The sequence below is a fragment of the Colias croceus genome, chromosome 3 (assembly GCF_905220415.1).
Source record: "Colias croceus chromosome 3, ilColCroc2.1".
Lineage (NCBI taxonomy): Eukaryota > Metazoa > Arthropoda > Insecta > Lepidoptera > Pieridae > Colias > Colias croceus.
Window position 1 is genome coordinate 9,262,136 of NC_059539.1, and position 17,512 is coordinate 9,279,647.

A 17,512-nucleotide genomic window follows, 5' to 3' on the forward strand; every position below is an offset into this window, starting at 1 on the left:
GAATAATAATAAAATACACACATAAACAAAGACGGGTTATTTTGCATTGTACACATATCTAAAAATCTATGAAGCATTTATGATATTGTAGGTAAATGGAAGAATTGTAGTTCACTTTAAGATCTTTAAAAAATTAAAAACATTTCATGATTTTTTTTAATAAAACATGTTAATTTTACTCACCAAGGTGGAATCTTGGATGGTAATTAATAATTATATTAAAGAAATTTTCAATAAAAATATTACAACAAAAAATATTCATTTCTTGTTAGAAAACTATAAATTTTGACTAAATTTGCCAATTTTTTTTCATAAATTTAATTATAAATAATTAGACTTGTCAGCATTTACATTAATTATTTATCAGCGATATCGGCAGTTCTTACTTAAAATTTAATACCAATGTCTTATTGCGGTTGAGGTCCTGTGTTCTTTGGAAGTGTTCGTAAAGTTGTTGATCCGTAGTTAAATTTGGCGGATAAGGACTTAGTGTAGTACCAGGGATGTCTATCCTCCTAAGACCCAGATCGTAACTACCAAAGGTAGTCGTAAAAACCCACTGTACAAAATTATGCACAAATTAATTTATTGCTGTCAGACCCAGAGACGTAAAACATCGTAATTTTGAAGCTAGACCTTTTAGGGTTTTGAAAGTATTTTTACCGTAATACCAGGTGTCTATGGGACATTTTTGGTCACCTTCTGTAATTCTATCTTTTGTACAAAATTTTGTGCAGTGGGTCTTAATGTAGCAGAGAAAATAATAAATCAAAATTACAAAAAATAAATTTTATTATAGAAATTAAATAAAGAACAAAATTTTTCCATTTGAGATCTTTAGGCTTAAGTTCTATACAGGCAATATTAAATTACGCGTCCTCGACTTCTACTCCCACGACTACCTTCTTCCGCGAGTGCTTATAATAATTCTTCCAAGACTACAATCATGTGTCCAACGTAGACGAATTCGTGTTCTGCTGCGACTTGATCCTTGCAAAAATGAGAATCATCATTGTCATCTTCAATAAGCGGCTGTTCATCTTCACCAGAAGAGCTTGAAGATGAAGATTCATCTCTTTCAAAGGGCATGTACGACGAGTACTGTCTGTATCTGTCTTATTATATTCAAAAGGGTCCTCTTCAGCTTCTGACTCATATTCTCATTCATTTAGACACTGAAAAATCTCATTTTCATTTGAATCTAAAAAAAACAAAAATACTCTCTATGAAAAGCAGATACCTAACGTTTGATACTGAGAACCAATGTACAAAATATTGAACAAAATAATTGATGACTTTGTGAATCACCTTTATTCAATACAGCAACAAAAAATATTAATAGTGTGTAATATTTACACCTTAAAGTATAAAATAACATTAACAGTGACGTGGGAAAACTAGTGATTATATAAGTATTTTGAGATTAAACTTACTCTTAGCACGAGGGAGCGGTAGGTTTCGTCGTTCATCACAGCTGGTTTTGAAAATATACTTATTTTTTTGTTGGCAGCGTTGATAACATAGACAATACAAACTATTTAAGTAATTTTGACATGTGAAACTATTCGCGGGAAGATTTGAAAAAAACTACAGTTGTTAAAAGAATAAGTACAAAAAATTTTACACTGGGCGGTTACTACTATAAACCAATGATATTTTGTTTCTATATATAATATCATTGCTATAAACTATATTACAGAGCTGGGTCAGATAACACTATATTATTTTGTACAAAATTTTGTACGCGGGGTCTTAGGAGGCTATGTATTATTGATGTGTGATGTGTGTATAAATAATAAATATAATAATAAAGCAAGTCAAATAATAATTACAAAAAATTAGCTTTATATTGTCAATAACATTTTATGGTTTAGAGATCGTGAGAGATACACAGGCTTTAAGAATTACAGATTATATCATTACCTAATTAATTATTGGTTTACTGATAAAGCACACCAACACATATGATAAGTACAATAATTATTATTTACTCTGTTTAACTAATAACTCGATTCTGAATTAATTTTGTTTTAAGGTCTATAAAATCATACAAGTTTGAAGTTACTACATACATAAATGTAGGTACGATAATTTAAGAATATAAAAGATAGAAATCGTCAGAAATTAATAGTTCAATAGGATAAAAGTTGAAATAAAAATACTCACTGACGATATGTATCATAAAGGAAGCGAACACGACCATCCACCCCCAGCCGCCGTCGGGAGGCGGCGCCAGGCTCTCAGACCCCTCTCTCGACGACTCCGCTTGCGCTCCATTCCCATTCTTCGTGGTCTTCACTCCTCCGTGTGACATTTTCAACTATTTAATCTTTGGCACTATTACTATTTCTCTCCCTTGATATGACTTGAAGCGTAATTCGAGTTGAAGTGAAATACTGTTAACTTATTTGGAGAATGGCGAATATTGTTGATAAGATACGGCTATTGGAATATTTGCTACTATAAATCTTGTGCAAATAGAGGCACTAGTCACTTGATCAGTTTATAATCTATTTGGAAGGAAGGAGGAAGCGCCGAAGCGTCTAAAGAGTCTGATAATAATTATCATTATCTCGTTTTCATGACGCTGATGTAGTGCATTGCTTGTATTTCATTCCTGTTTTTTGTAGGTAAGCCTGAAACAAATAATTATTTTATCCATAAGTGTATGTTGATATCGTTTTTGTGATGGTTCAATAGAGAGTCTCTTTACATAAAATTATATATACATAAAATTTATGAAATGTGTAAGGTCACCAGGTACTTGAATATTATCACAAGGTATTGTCACTAACAGAGATTATAGGTAGCATTTGGAATAAATCGATATGGATATCAGGAATGTTATCACACTTCTTTGTGCAAGTTTCGAGATGGGTCAATAATCATGATAATGTGACGGAGTGATTATTTTTATTTTAAGATGGGCGTGATTATAAAACACCTTTGTACACACGATAAATGCTTGTTATAACACAGATTACTTAATTGCTACGATTAATTTGATTAATCGGTTTACAAATGTTTTACATATCTATATTAGTATTATAAAAATCACACGCTGCAATAAATAGGTGATAAGATATTATGACTTCACAAGTAGGTATTTGAAGTATTAAGCATTTTTACCTTCAATATAAATACTGTTAAATAGGAACTTAGATTATGTCTTACATGCCATTTAAATTAGCAATCATAATATTATTAAAAAAAGTTTCAGTACGTAGTAATTTCAATTATTATTATAAAAGAAAATTTCACATTTACCTCATGAAAGAGAACGTTTTAGTAGCATGTAAGTTGTTAGAGTAATAAATGGAAAACAGCAGTATTTTGGTAGAGTGCTTTATGAACCAGGCTCTTTGAATTGAAATACATATAAGCATATAAGCAGACGTATGTAATATGAATTTTTTAAAGTTCACGTTTTTAGTGCTTTTATCAGTCGTTTTAGTAGTCTACAAAGGTACGTGTGACAAATACCTAACCTTAATTACATACTTATGTATAAAGTAATGCTGTACTCTGACTGTGCTGTAGATATATATTATATATACTAGGTACATATAATTAAAAAACAATTAATGATTTAAAAGATTTACAACCAATTGTTATTAATTGAAATAAATATAGGTACCTATGTCTTAGCTGAATAGACAATAACAACTTTACAATTGTATGGCGCCAAATGAAGGTATAAAAATGTGGTAGATAACAATATTATTTCCGAAACAGATCAAGTATCTCAACACAAGTCAATATTTACATAGCCCAGTTAGAGCGGAACCAATACTGCGGCAAAATGCATTTGGTACCAATATTTTGTGCTTTCTTTTCAAAAATTTGTAGGTAATGTTGCCCCAAAAACATCTATTAAGAACAACAGAATAATTACGTTCATTTTATAGTTATACTTATGCAGTTTTTTTTTCTTTAACTCTATGTGAAGTTTCAGCGATAACTCAAAAACTAAATTTATTGTTAGAATTATGCTTGAAATATATTATCTCGACTCTAAGTAGACTCTAGAGTATTAGAAAAAAAGATTTTCACTGAATTATTTCATTGTATAGTTTATCGATTTAATTTCAAAGCTTTATTTTTAAAGCTTTCAAGCTTTTTATATTTATCGTTTAAAATGAATATGTTAATTTAAATTAAAAACAATATACATTATTGTTAAATTTATTATAAAATATCATCATCATAAAGTTTCAGTTTATTCACTTAAGCTTTGATATTAGGGTTAATGTACGAACTTGTCAATGATTTTAAGGATTGGCTTTGTAAAATTTTGGTAAAACCACGACCTTCTCGTTGCAGCATCAATTCAGCGTTTATTATGCCATCTACTGATAACAGCGCATTTATGAGATTATGACAACGATCCGCAAGTTTGCCAGAGTTCTAACTAGATAGGTCTTGTTAATTTGCTCTAATTTCATATCCTTCTTTACCGGTAATATTGACAGGATTCACTTCGTCAAACACCTACACACGCACTGTTAATACTAGGAATTTTGTTATCATGACCTAATTTATATAGTGGACAGGACTGTACTTCGTTGTGTGAGGGCTTTGGTTCGATTTATAGGTATTTAAGATGTATTTTACGATTGTCTTTGTGTGTTGTAAGTATTTATAACTATAGAATTAAATAATATGTATTGGGGCAATTACGGATGGCGTTCATCCAAAAAGACGTTGGTGGTTATATTATAATGTGTAGCTGCTGAATCTTTCGATTCTGCACATACTCTAAGCATGAACCACGAATATGTTAAAAAATCTGAAATTGGTAATTACACGATGCAATATACCTTTGTTTACAAATATATAAAATTGTAAACTAAACAACATTCCAAAATTGTTATTGTATTTTTATATTGGAAAATGCGGACTAATCCATTTAAGTATCCAATAATGCACATTAAGCGTGTTTGATACATTAAAAGCAAGATTAACACTGCGTTGTTACACTAATAATGATGTGTTCAATTTAATTGTAACAAAACAAAGTGATCACAGTGTGTCGGATCGAAATAGATTACACGAGATTTCGGATCTTTGTAATCAGCTGTGATCCGGGAAGTGTAGCAAGACTTAAAATAAGATGTCCACGTGCGTTATAAATGATAGTATCAATACCGGGACGCCCTCAAATAATAAAGCGGCCAGTGACTCAGCGAGAGTAAAAAACATGAACGAATAACACTGAAACAATGCTATTATCACTTGCACTTTGTCAATTATATAGGTACGCCAATACGATAAAAGACCTATGAATTTTTTTTTATGTCAGAGCAAGCAAAGGAGCAGGTGGGCCACCTGATGTTAAGTGGTCACCACCGCCCATAAACACTTGTAACACAAGGAGTGTTACAGGTGCTTTGCCGGCCTTTTATGGACAAATAAGCTCTTTTCTTGAAGGCCCCAATGTCGTAGTTGTTCGCGGAAGGAAGTTGCGGGTGAAGCGGACAGCTGTGGTGGAGCGCCAACCATCCAGATGGTGCGGATGAAACTGGTTTTTACGGCGTGTGGTCCGGTGGTGGAACTGTGCGGCTGGTAAAAGGTGGAACAATTCCTCAGAGCACTCCCCATATTAACTCACAATACGTTTAAAATAAATGCCGAATGTTCATTTTAATTATGTGAATATTGCTATCAAAATATTGAAAGCGTGCATTTTATACAGCTATATAATTCAAGATAAACGCATAAAATTAACCACGTAAACAATACACAATACTATTATACGATATTTACATATACCTAGTAGGTATATAATTAAAACTATAAGCTACGCTAAAATTCTCGATTCTCAATACAATAAACAATATATTTTAAAATAAATTATCTACAATTTGGAATAACGAAAATGGGTTTGTTTTTATAACCTACATGATCCGTATGTAATATTACTTTATTCTTACCTTTGTATCAGTTTTATCAGAACAATATAGCACACAGCGTATTTATATCGAGTACGTATTGATGCCGCGAATGGCGTACTCACTCGCGCGCGGTCACTCTATCACTAAACGAGTGACGAGTCAGCTAAATACAAGATAACCGAGGAAACAACTGATGCGAGAAAAATGAATGAAGAATTGTGAAAATCAGCTTTGTTTTTCATGAGAGGTGAAGTTCAAGAGCCTAACCAATTACTGTTTAATTAACGTTGGCGATAAGTAACACTTTGCTAATGTTTTTGGATTTCGTTTATATGTAAATTGTTCCTGACGTGTTTTTGTTTTCTAGGTACAATTATTTTAAGTTTAAAAATGTTTTCTAAATAAAAAAATCGAATTACTCGATAACAAATTGATGTCAGTATCGTTAAATAATTTTACCTTAAGTTTTTCAATTGTTTATCTGTAATTGCAGAGTACAAAATGTAAATATTAAGATAAATTATTCTGTAGGTATACGAAATAATATTGTGTTGAAGAACAACAAGAATAGAAATTCGTATATTTTAAGTGTTTTATTATTAATCGTATTTAAAATATTGATGAGATAATATTGTTTACTTAAGTAATTATTATGTACTAGTGGTCCGCCCCGGCTTGGCCCGTGGTACATATTTCGCAATAAAAGGTAGCCTATGTCCTTTCTCGGGTATCAAAATATCTCCATACCAAATTTCATGCAAATTGGTTCAGTACTTTAGGCGTGATTGAGTAACAGACAGACAGACAGACAGAGTTACTTTCGCATTTATAATATTAGTATGGATTATATTTCATGTTAGATGAGTGACTTAACAGAATAATAATTGATATTATAATAATCTATAAGCATGATAACTTATAATTATGAAATGGTTTATCCTAGAGTTGTGCAAAAAATAATAAAAATCAAGTTTTAAAATAAACAAAATTGCAACTTTTGCATCTATAATATGTACTAATACAATTAACGTTCAATTTATTAGAATTCTGTTCGATCGTTATTTTCCAAGTTTGTTATTTTACTCTCATATGTTTGAGGGGGTAAATTTAGAACTGGTAGGTGTTCTTGGTGTTCAGAAAAACATGCCGATTAAGTGGATATCAGTAGTCCTAGTCCGTATGGCGGAGGTGAGTCCCACGGAAATGAATTTTATTTCAATTAGGCACTAATATTAATGAAGGGTAAAAGAGATTTTTATTTATGGCTTAAACAAATAAACTGGTAACTTACTTTCCATCTGTTTAAAAGCAATTTTTTATTGATTTGGACTTCCTCTCATATATTTGTATTAACAAAGTCGTATATATATGTAGGTATATCATGCTTGTTTATGTGTTTGTATGTATTTACTTTTTAATTTTTATAAACCTGCAAAACGAAAAATAATTGCATGAAACTAATTCTATTGCTACTTAAAATCTTACAAGAAATGTCTTGATGAAAAATATTATATACATAATTATGTTTTATGTATGCTTTAATCTTATTGCGGTTAAAGTTTAAATTATTATCTAATAATTATGGGCGTGTTACCCACTTTGTGGTAATGTTATGTATGAACATACAGACAGACCAAACATTTGTTATATATTTAAGTTTATTATTTCCTGCCTAGCTCTTTATATTTATTTAAGAAAAAATATCGCGGGCAAACGAACGGACGTTTGCTGGTGATATAAAGTCAAAGGGCGATGTGGTAATCTCTCTTGAGTATCATTACGTATTATATGTAATAAGATACACTTGTTAACGCACATTTTGTTTATTTATTGTTTTTATGTCCACCAGGGCTCAAATTATCCTTACTCCCACGCTTATTAAAACTAATTATGTAATAGCCCGTACATGGGTGATGTAAACTAAAGAATTGATTTTAAAACTGCTCATTCCTTCTTATCTGGCTTGTTCACGCCTCCAGAGCAAGGTTTATCAATATGTATCTTCGTCTTTTGATATGACCGGTTCGTCCGTGTGTCGTAATCAATTTTCATATTATCGATGTTAATGTGAAATGTGAAGGTTGTTCCAAATTCAGTTTATATATATATTATACTAGGTACTTTTATTGAAAGTATTTGTAAAAATACTATAATAACTATTTATGTAAAAAAAGATAGAATATTATATATGCGAAAGTAACTCTGTCTGTCTGTTACTGAATCAAGCTTTAACTACTGAACCAATTTGCATGAAATTTGGTATACTTCTTACTCCTACTTTTTACTCCGGGACATTGAAAAGGTTTTATCCCGGAAATTCCACGGGAACGGGAACTTTGCGGGGTTTTCTTGCGCGGGCGAAGCCGCGGGCGGAATGCTAGTTTACTAATTATATATGTATTTCAATCTATACTAATATTATAAAGCTGAAGAGTTTGTTTGTTTGTTTGAACGCGTTAATCTCAGGAACTATTGGTCCGATTTGAAAAATTCTTTCGGTGTTAGATAGCCCATTTATCGAGGAAGGCTATAGGCTATATATCATCACGCTAAGACCAACAGGAGCGGAGAAATGCGGGTGAAACCGCGCGGAACAGCTAATGTTAATATAGTCTGAAACTCGTTACGCAAATATAAGATAGAATTTTGTATTCCTTAATAACTGTGCCAAGTTATTAAAGTTGTTGTAGGAACCTACTTAATATTCCTGTTTTATGTAAAATATACAAAATGAACCGTTATTAATGTTATTAATGAATTTACCAAAATAACGTTTCTCCAAATCGATTTGTTTCTTATTAATAACAAATAATTATACTTTTTACGCCATGGGCCATGAAATAATGCATTGAGTAGTTTTTAAAATACAAACGATTTATTGATATATATTATGATATAACTAAAGATAGTAGAGCGATATTACATAGAGAGAGAGATGTATAAGAAAGAATAAGAATTCTTTCTTATACATCTCTATGTAATATCGCTCTATTGTGTTTTAATAGTTTCTTTGTCGCTTTTATTCTATTTAAACATTATTAACATCTTTAATGAGTTGCAACGCAAATAGACTATTAACAAAACGGGGTTACTAGATAAACAGCTACTTAATTATACTGAAAGTAGCCAATCATAATTAGAACAGTCTTTGTTTGTGTTCAAAGATTGTTTACGGGATGTTCGTTAATAACAATTGATTATAGAAAAATTAGGTATTCCTCATAATATTATAACAACAACATTCTTTTTGAGATATTATTCGACCCCAATTCGTTGACCTTTAGATACCATACATGTAATATCGAGAAAATAAATAGGTATTAAATTGTGCTGTAAATTCTCAAGTAAATGGAGGTCATATTGTCAGTCATCGCAGGTATCTTGACCGAGTTCTAAAATTTGTTCCTTGCCCTTGGCCACTATGGCTCATATACGACAACGAAGGTGAATTAATTATCCTGACAAAAGTTTTTTTTTATAATTAGGAAAATAATGAAAGACGATATGCATGTATATTAATCTAATATAAAAAAATCAATGCCACTTTTCGTTGTAATTCCATAACTCGAGAACGTCTGAATCGATTTCGATAATTCTTTTTTTATTATATTCCTTGAAGTACGAGGATGGTTCTTATGTAGAGAAAACGTTAATATGTACCACGGGCGAAGCCGGGGCGGACCGCTAGTTATTTATAATTATTATTAGTCAATAAACATTAAAGTTTTAACAGAGATGAGTTATGATTGTACCGCTTTGTATTAAGGACATGGCATACTTTTAGAGAAATCCAGCGATAGCGATTTGTTTTTATGCAGCTCTCTATGTATTTTTGACGTGACAACGTCTTATAATTCGATAGAGCCGCCTGCACGCACGAAAAAACATGACTCATGCGGCGTTACCTCGCTCTGAGGCGTTCCATGTAAGGCTTGAAGTGCGAGCGAGAGCGCGGAACGAACGACAAAGAAGCACAATCGGACGTTGTCACGTTCAACTATCGTCAGTAAACCGACTTTACAGACAACCAATTTTTTTAATACGACAATATTGGTACATGTTAAAAATCACACAAATTCATTCATATTTTTAAACACTCTTCTAGGTAGCCTAGTTCAAGAATATTCCAAGTACCTAGATAGTTGGTATTCATAGTGTATGCAAGGTTGTAGGGTATTTAGACCATAAAAGGTCAATAATAATTGAATACAATGCTCATAAATAATTCTCGTCAACTTAAGCGATAATATCAATAACTTGTTTATATCACAAGTATAATATAAAGAAAATCTATAGGAAAACTAGCTTTCCGCCCGCGGCTTCGCTCGCGTTTTCAAAGAAAAACCCGCATAGTTTCCGTTCCCAAGGGATTTCTGGGATAAAACCTATCCTATCTCTCAAGTTGGATCGAACTGCACATGGTGTGCGAATTTTATTATAATCGGTTAAGTGGTTTAGGAGTCCATTGAGGACAAATATTGTGACACGAGATTTATATATATTAAGATGTTTGATTGAAAACTTGTGCTGCTGTCGGACGAGGAGATGAAAATAGTAATTATGTAGATAATAATTAAGTAATTATATAAATATTAATAATTAATGTTTTTTCGAAATATTTAACACAATCGCTTTTGGATTGATTTAAAGAAGGATAAAAATTATAAAGGTACGCTCTGATGGTAAGCCGCTCTGTATTATTATTATCTACGATAGTACCTATAGGCTGTATATTAAGTGGTTGTTATTACAGTGGTGCTTATTTCTTTTTATCAAATAAACATATGACGGTTCCCACGTGGCGCTCACTTTGGAATTAGTTACAAAATACCTAATAGGAAAAAACGCACAATCGATTTTGATGTTGACATATCTTATCGTAAAACATTATTCACATGTCGACAATTTTTTTATACGTACTCACTTTACCTTATATAGATCACGTTGCTGATTGAATTTTCCATGCACTGATGTGTATAGATGAGTATAGATCACGGATAATAGATATGATAATCTGTATCATTGTATAAAATAATAACAAAATAGTAAGATATTACCATTTTTTTTTATAATTTATATACGGTATTCCCGCTTATCAAATAACCGGATAATTTTACTTTTCCAGAGACCAGATATCTTGTACCTCATTATTATAGGTACTTTCAAAGAAATGTCACAGAAGCAAGGCTTAGGCGATGTTATAACATTTGCATATAGTCCTTATGAATCTGTGCTGCATATAAATCATAGGATTCAAGTAAGTAGCTCAAATGCAAGTTTGAAAAACGTACCTCATAATGTTTCATTCGTCAACAATAATTGCATAAAAATATATGGAAGTAATTTTTTAATTTCTCTTATAATCTAATATATATTATAAAGGCGAAAGTTTGTAAGTATGGATGTATGGATGTTTGTTACTCTTTACGTAAAAACTACTGAACCGATTACAATGAAATTTAGCACACATATAGAGGGTAACTTGGATTAACACATAGGATAGTTTTTATCCCGGAAATCCCACGGGAACGGGAACTATGCGGGTTTTCCTTTGCAAACGCGGGCGAAGCCGCGGGCGGAAATCTAGTATTACATAAATTGAACTGTATTTAGTCAGTCAAGTCAATAAAAATTATAATAAATTCAAAAATTGGATTGTAGAACTAAAAATAGTGATAGGTATGCTTTTGCACTATATTAATTTCCTTTAAATACATCACATGTTTTAAGATAGATAATACAGTAAAAATCATACTTATTTCCTGTACCTTTTGAATTACTTTATTATCATTTATTTTCTATAAAAGGACGTAGTATTTTATTTCATTCTTACGAATCATGGAATTGAATGAATGATGTCAAATCTAATATATAAAAATCAATGCCACTTTTCGTTGTAATTCCATAACTCGAGAACGGCTGAACCGATTTCGATAATTCTTTTTTTATTATATTCCTTGAAGTACGAGGATGGTTCTTATGTAGAGAAAACGTTAATATGTACCACGGGCGAAGCCGGGGCGGACCGCTAGTACTACTTATAAAATTGTCTATATCTATAATAAGCAGTAGCCCATTGAAATCCACCTATAAAATTATTTGTAATATTTTGTCAAAATTTTGGTATTTAATAGTTTATCTTAAATCGAATGTCTATCTTATAATAATAGCATAGAAATGTTTTGATTAGTTACATACGTTTAAACTACGCTTTGTATAAAAGGTATTACTATCGACAAGCAAAATAGCTTTTAACACGAGAAGACTTAATCCGCACTCAATGTTCAGTGAGTAGTGAGTACAGTTCGCGCGGAGTTTATAATATGACGGGTAAGCGAATAAAACAACTCTATTTCATAGGGTTGTTTTTCTGAGAAAACTCATTGCATGTTGCGTTGAACTTTTTATAGATGGTTTCTGTGTTTTGTTGCTGCGATTTTCCGTTTTCATATGAAATGGATTTATTTTTAGCGTAATCAACTACCAATTCACAATTTTTTGCGTGTTTTATATTTTAGTTATGTAGGAATATTATATTATATGCTTTGCTTTTGAATGCTTTCAACGTAATCTAAGTACACATATTATAATTCAGCCATTAAATTATTTATTGGTAAGTAACTACTTGAGCGGAATGTCGAGCGAAAATTGTCAACATGATCAATTTGTTTGATTTATGATTGCGTATTGAAATACGATATAAAGTAATCACTTTCATGATTGGCGTACATTGAACTACGGAATAAGTAATTACATTATATTTTACTAGCTTTCCGCCCGCGTCTTTGTCCGCGTTATCAAAGAAAAAACAGCATAGTTCCTGTTCCTGTAGGATTTTCGGGTTAAAGCTTATCATATGTGATATTCCAAGTTACCCTAAGTGTGTGCCAAATTTCATTGTAATCGGTTCAGTTGTATTTGCGTGAAAGAGTAACAAACATCCAAACATACATAGTACATACTCAAAAACTTTCGCATTTATAATATTAGTATGATGGCTATACATTAATGGTTTAGGTGTGTTTAATAGGTGAGAAATGATTGTCAAGATTGTGATAATCCCGCAGCGCTACAACCCTTAGCAAACTGGATTATGAGCGGGTGATTGCCCATCTCGCCACATTGCCTAGGTCGCTCTGATTATTTACAATCGATTTGTAACAATACAATTGGTGTACTAAGTACTTTATACCGTTTACCACAAAAAAAAAAAAACTTCAGATGGTTGGAACTTAGAGACTGTGTTATAATTTTATAAACATTCACGAACATATTTGTTTTCAGTTAGTGATGTATGTATAAACTATAAACAATTACATACAATAAATATGTTAACATAGTAAACCTTTATAAATATTATAATTAATTACTTATATACCTATATATTATAATTAATTATATACCTATATAATTAATTATAATATTTATAAAGGTACACGAGACAAACAATTTTCAAAATAATTAAAAATAATGTTATTTTATAGAAAATGATTGAAAAGTAGACGTTCGTCAATGTACAACATAAATATTAAAATCTAGCTGAATTGAAATTCCCATTTGTAGTTTTTTTTTTATCAACACGCAGGCTCGATTTTGACCCACATTAAACTTGTACAATTTAATACATTATTAAATTTAAATTTGTACACTTATAACAAGTATCGGTGACAATACTAAGCGTGTTTTTTAGTTTATAAAAACGATATTAATTTTATATTTTATATAAAACCTTTTATGAGGAAGAACCACCCGCACGTGAACCATTATATGACACTATCACGTTGCTGTGTAAGCTGCGAACGTGATCCTAAAATATGAAGCACATTATTTTCTCAGAGATATTTTATTATGGTGACATATTCATTATATACTATTTTTCTATAAAGCTTACATTCACAGTTCATAGTAATACAGATGTTTGGATCATAATTTTAATTCAATAAAGTGTGACGCAAAATAAATACTATATTTGAAACTAGAAAGTAAATAATAAATTACAGTACATAAATTGTTACAAATATCTTTAATTAATAATTTTTTGTTGTCTCTCTTATTAATTTTAATTTCATTCAAAACTTTTACAATAAAATTAATACAGAAAAAGTTGCAATTTACTTTTATAATCTCTAAAAATAATTTATTTGCATGCATTCAATGTATTTTTTTACTTTAAGAACTCCTGTGTTACGGATCATAATATTTATTTCTTGAATGCACGACTGACATGTTATTTAAACATTACGTTTTATTGAATTAAAAATATCATAGACTGAAATAATCGTAAACATGACGACTCAAACAGGTGTTACTTTTGACATGCATTTTAATAATTTTAACAATTTTCTTTTAGCTTACCTTTTAACAGTTGTTTGAGTAATGATAACAGTAATCATTTAATAAATAATTCGAAACGTAAATCAATATCATTGTTTTGACAATGTTTATTGATGTACGTATTGTTGAAAATCGTTATAAAATATAAGCACACTTGAATAGGAATCTTCTATTGCTATGTATTAGGAAACTTTAATTTTATATGTTCACGAATATTATTTATTTATTATTGGAACATAACCTAGTTATTAAGGTTATGAGTGGTGTGCGAGTTTGCCGCGCGCGTCGCTGTCGGCGACCACCGATGGGCGACTGAGCACAGACTGCGCCAAGGCGGGCGGCCAGAGTTACACAAATCCCGTAAACGCTATCCTACTTCGCATCTTGCTATCGCCAGATCGTTGTGGCTCATTCTGTACGCATGAGCGGGACAAAACATTATGTACGGTGAAATGAATTCTAATGTTCGTACATTGCATTCATTAAGTCCTGAGGTCCTGAAATCGAATCGTGTAGCAAGTCATATGAATTATTTTATGGAAAAATTCAAAATTTGACTTTTTATATTAAAGTTTTATTAAAACTTACTCAAATCAAACTCACGATGCTAATATTGTGTAAAAGTTTCATTATTAATAAAACTTTAATTTTAATGAAAATCGACGTTCTCTAAAAAGATAATAAATACACCGGACTGTACTGTGTTTCTGTAACCACTATTTTACGGCGGTTAATACAATTACCAGTAGCTATTTTACGACGGATACTACTATAAAAAAAAGAAATAATTCTGTATTGGTACGCCGTTCGTATATATGTTTTGGCTATAAATTACGATTTGGGCAATAAATCCGCAATTTCAAATTTATGGCTATTTTGTGAACGCTGATATAATTCATTAATTTTTAATTATGCTGAAGCCTGATTTCATTTCCAATAATGGTTTTTCATATGATTTTTCTGTTCGCGATACATGCTAAAATTGGAGTTTCTGAGAATCTAGAAGGCAGAATAGTAGGAGGTGAACCGGTTAAAATTGAAAGCTTTCCTTTTACTATAAAGTTGTTTAATCAAGGAGCTCTTTGTTCCGGCACAATTTTAAATAGTTGGACTGTACTTACTGCTGCACATTGCTTTGATCATAACAGAGATACGAGTGATATGTTGGTAGCCGTTGGTGAGTTTTTAAATTAATTGTTTATGGCAAAAATAGCAAGCGCACATTTTGTAATGTGGTCATATTTGCTCAGTTTATGTAGCCAGAAATAAACTTGCGTAAGCAAAAATTACAACGAATTATTACCGTGTCGAAACAAACATCTACGTATGTTACGTGACGTGTGATAAGCTTTTTATAAGCTTTTTACTCTAAAAACATTATCTACAAACTCAATAAACAAACAACAATAAAAAAACAAAATTCTTTGTTATCTACAACAGTTTTAATTGATTTTTTTAGACTAAAGACATGAAAAACTAAAGTAATTATGTTTAAATTTAGCCAAGGTTAACACTCCTTACTAATTACTATTTACTCTTACTCTTTTTCTTAATATACGAAATATTTTCGAGGTTCCAGGTACATGTATGACCACCAAGCTGAATCCTACGATGTGTCACGTATCCTTATTCATGAGGACTATAACGTCCCTATACCCTTCGCCTGTGACATTGCTTTGATATTTGTCCAGAAACCAATCAGATTTGGCAAAAGATCGGAAAAAGCAATATTAGTAAATACAAAAAAGTGGATGAATGCTAGCGAAACACATTTTGTCGCTACTGGATGGGGCATGATTAAGGTATATATTATACTAGTGCAATTTCTAATATTATGCATGATTAAGAAAGTGATATGATTTTTAAACAATTAATGTCTCTACTCTTTATTTGGTATGCATTTCTTATATCAATTGATTGGAAGGTAGTTAAACCTTTTATTACTACTGAATTTCTTTAGATTGAATTTACTACATCACTGAAAACATTCCGAACATTATAGTACGGTGGACCGCTGTCTCAGTTAGGGCTAATGCAGACAGAGCTCCGCTACGTGCCTAAGGAGGAGTGTGAAAAGATGCATAGAATGAAGTTCAGTGCAGACATGTTTTGTTTATACGGAGACGGGGATCGAGACACCTGCAAGGGGGACTCTGGCGGCGGCGTGGTGTGGCATAGGTACATTCAACTTTCCAAAATGGATAAATAGTTTACACCTGTGTTAATAAATCTAAATGAAAGGTAAAGGTTGTGAGCTTTTTGTAAGGCGGTAACTTTTATTAGGTAGGTACTGAATTATGTTTTTTTTGTTTATACGGCGAGTGGTGACGGAAGATCTCTCTGGAAAACATAATATTTATATAAAAAACAAATAAAGGCAATATTTTATACATTTTCATGGAAATTTATAGCAACCCGTACTTTACCGTGTCTGACCTAATGTATGTATGCTTAGACCTCTAAAACTACACAAATGATTTTGATGCAGATTTTTTATAGATAGAGTGAGAGGAAGGTTTTAGTACATAATTTATTATGTTTTTGACACGCCTCGGGTGGAAAGCGACTACCACTAGTACTATTAGGAGATTACCTAACCTACCTCATTAAATACTGGACGTATTTTATCTTATACATAAAAAAAAAACTAATAGAAATTCAAATAGCGATGAGTTACGGCTTCATCTACTTTACAAATTAATTTCAGAGTAATTCACCCACTTGTAAAGTTAAAGTTGGTTCTAAGGCAGTTGATTTTAAGAAGAAAGTTTATTATCGAGTAGGTATTAGGTTTTATTTAAATTCCATTAAAGGAAAGAGATGTCTGAAATATCTCATTATAATCCAATTGGAGTTTTTGTCACGATATATTTAAAAGGAATTGAAAAGGAATGAGAAGACTAGAAATTGAAATACCTATATACGTAGATTAAAGTGTATTCTTCCTTTATTTTAGCATGGTAATTGGTATTGTGTCACACGGAGATGGGTGCGCGAAAAAAGGAAAACCAAGTTTATACGCAAACGTCTGGTATTTTCGTAATTGGATACGAAAGAATGTGGAAAAATTTGTATATAACTATTGTAACTAGTACATGTACAAAACAACAACCAAGTTTCACGATGATTTATAAGTAAATGCAAAACAAAGATAACAAAAATTAGAAATATTAAATAAATATGTTTTTATTTATTGTTTTTGTTATTGCTTTTAATTCGTGGATAACAAGGCGGTACAAAAATTGTAAAAAGTATTTGAATTTAATACCTATTGTTTTTATTGC

At 31.3% G+C, this 17,512-nt stretch overlaps 2 protein-coding genes across 3 annotated transcripts in view; one reads left to right on the forward strand and one right to left on the reverse strand.

The window, feature by feature from the left end:
• LOC123706219 (monocarboxylate transporter 12) overlaps positions 1 to 14,533 on the reverse strand; it is a 35,668-nt gene extending 21,135 nt beyond the window's left edge. The window contains exons 1-2 of one of the 2 annotated variants that reach the window (XM_045655391.1): positions 14,250 to 14,533; positions 2,167 to 2,636 (exon numbers count right to left, since the gene is read on the reverse strand). In XM_045655391.1, coding sequence (XP_045511347.1) covers positions 2,167 to 2,314 — 148 coding nt within the window. In that variant the 5' untranslated portion in view covers positions 2,315 to 2,636; positions 14,250 to 14,533. Of the gene's footprint in view, positions 1 to 2,166; positions 2,637 to 5,933; positions 6,065 to 14,249 lie in introns of those variants that run through there. The other variant, XM_045655390.1, reaches the window with a different exon arrangement.
• A 634-nt stretch (positions 14,534 to 15,167) lies between these two features.
• LOC123706003 (hypodermin-B-like) lies at positions 15,168 to 17,320 on the forward strand. The gene is made up of 4 exons (XM_045655122.1): positions 15,168 to 15,405; positions 15,801 to 16,030; positions 16,231 to 16,406; positions 17,185 to 17,320. Exons 1-4 carry the CDS (start codon positions 15,168 to 15,170, stop codon positions 17,318 to 17,320), a joined length of 780 nt encoding a protein of 259 aa, XP_045511078.1.
• Positions 17,321 to 17,512: the final 192 nt, after the last annotated feature.

Coding starts and splice junctions, on each gene's coding strand:
- LOC123706003 (XM_045655122.1), top strand. CDS start 15,168: ATGGTTTTTCATATGATTTTTCTGTTCGCGATACATGCTAAAATTGGA. Junction 15,406..15,800: donor TGATATGTTGGTAGCCGTTG/GTGAGTTTTTAA, acceptor AATATTTTCGAG/GTTCCAGGTACATGTATGAC. Junction 16,407..17,184: donor GGCGGCGTGGTGTGGCATAG/GTACATTCAACT, acceptor CCTTTATTTTAG/CATGGTAATTGGTATTGTGT.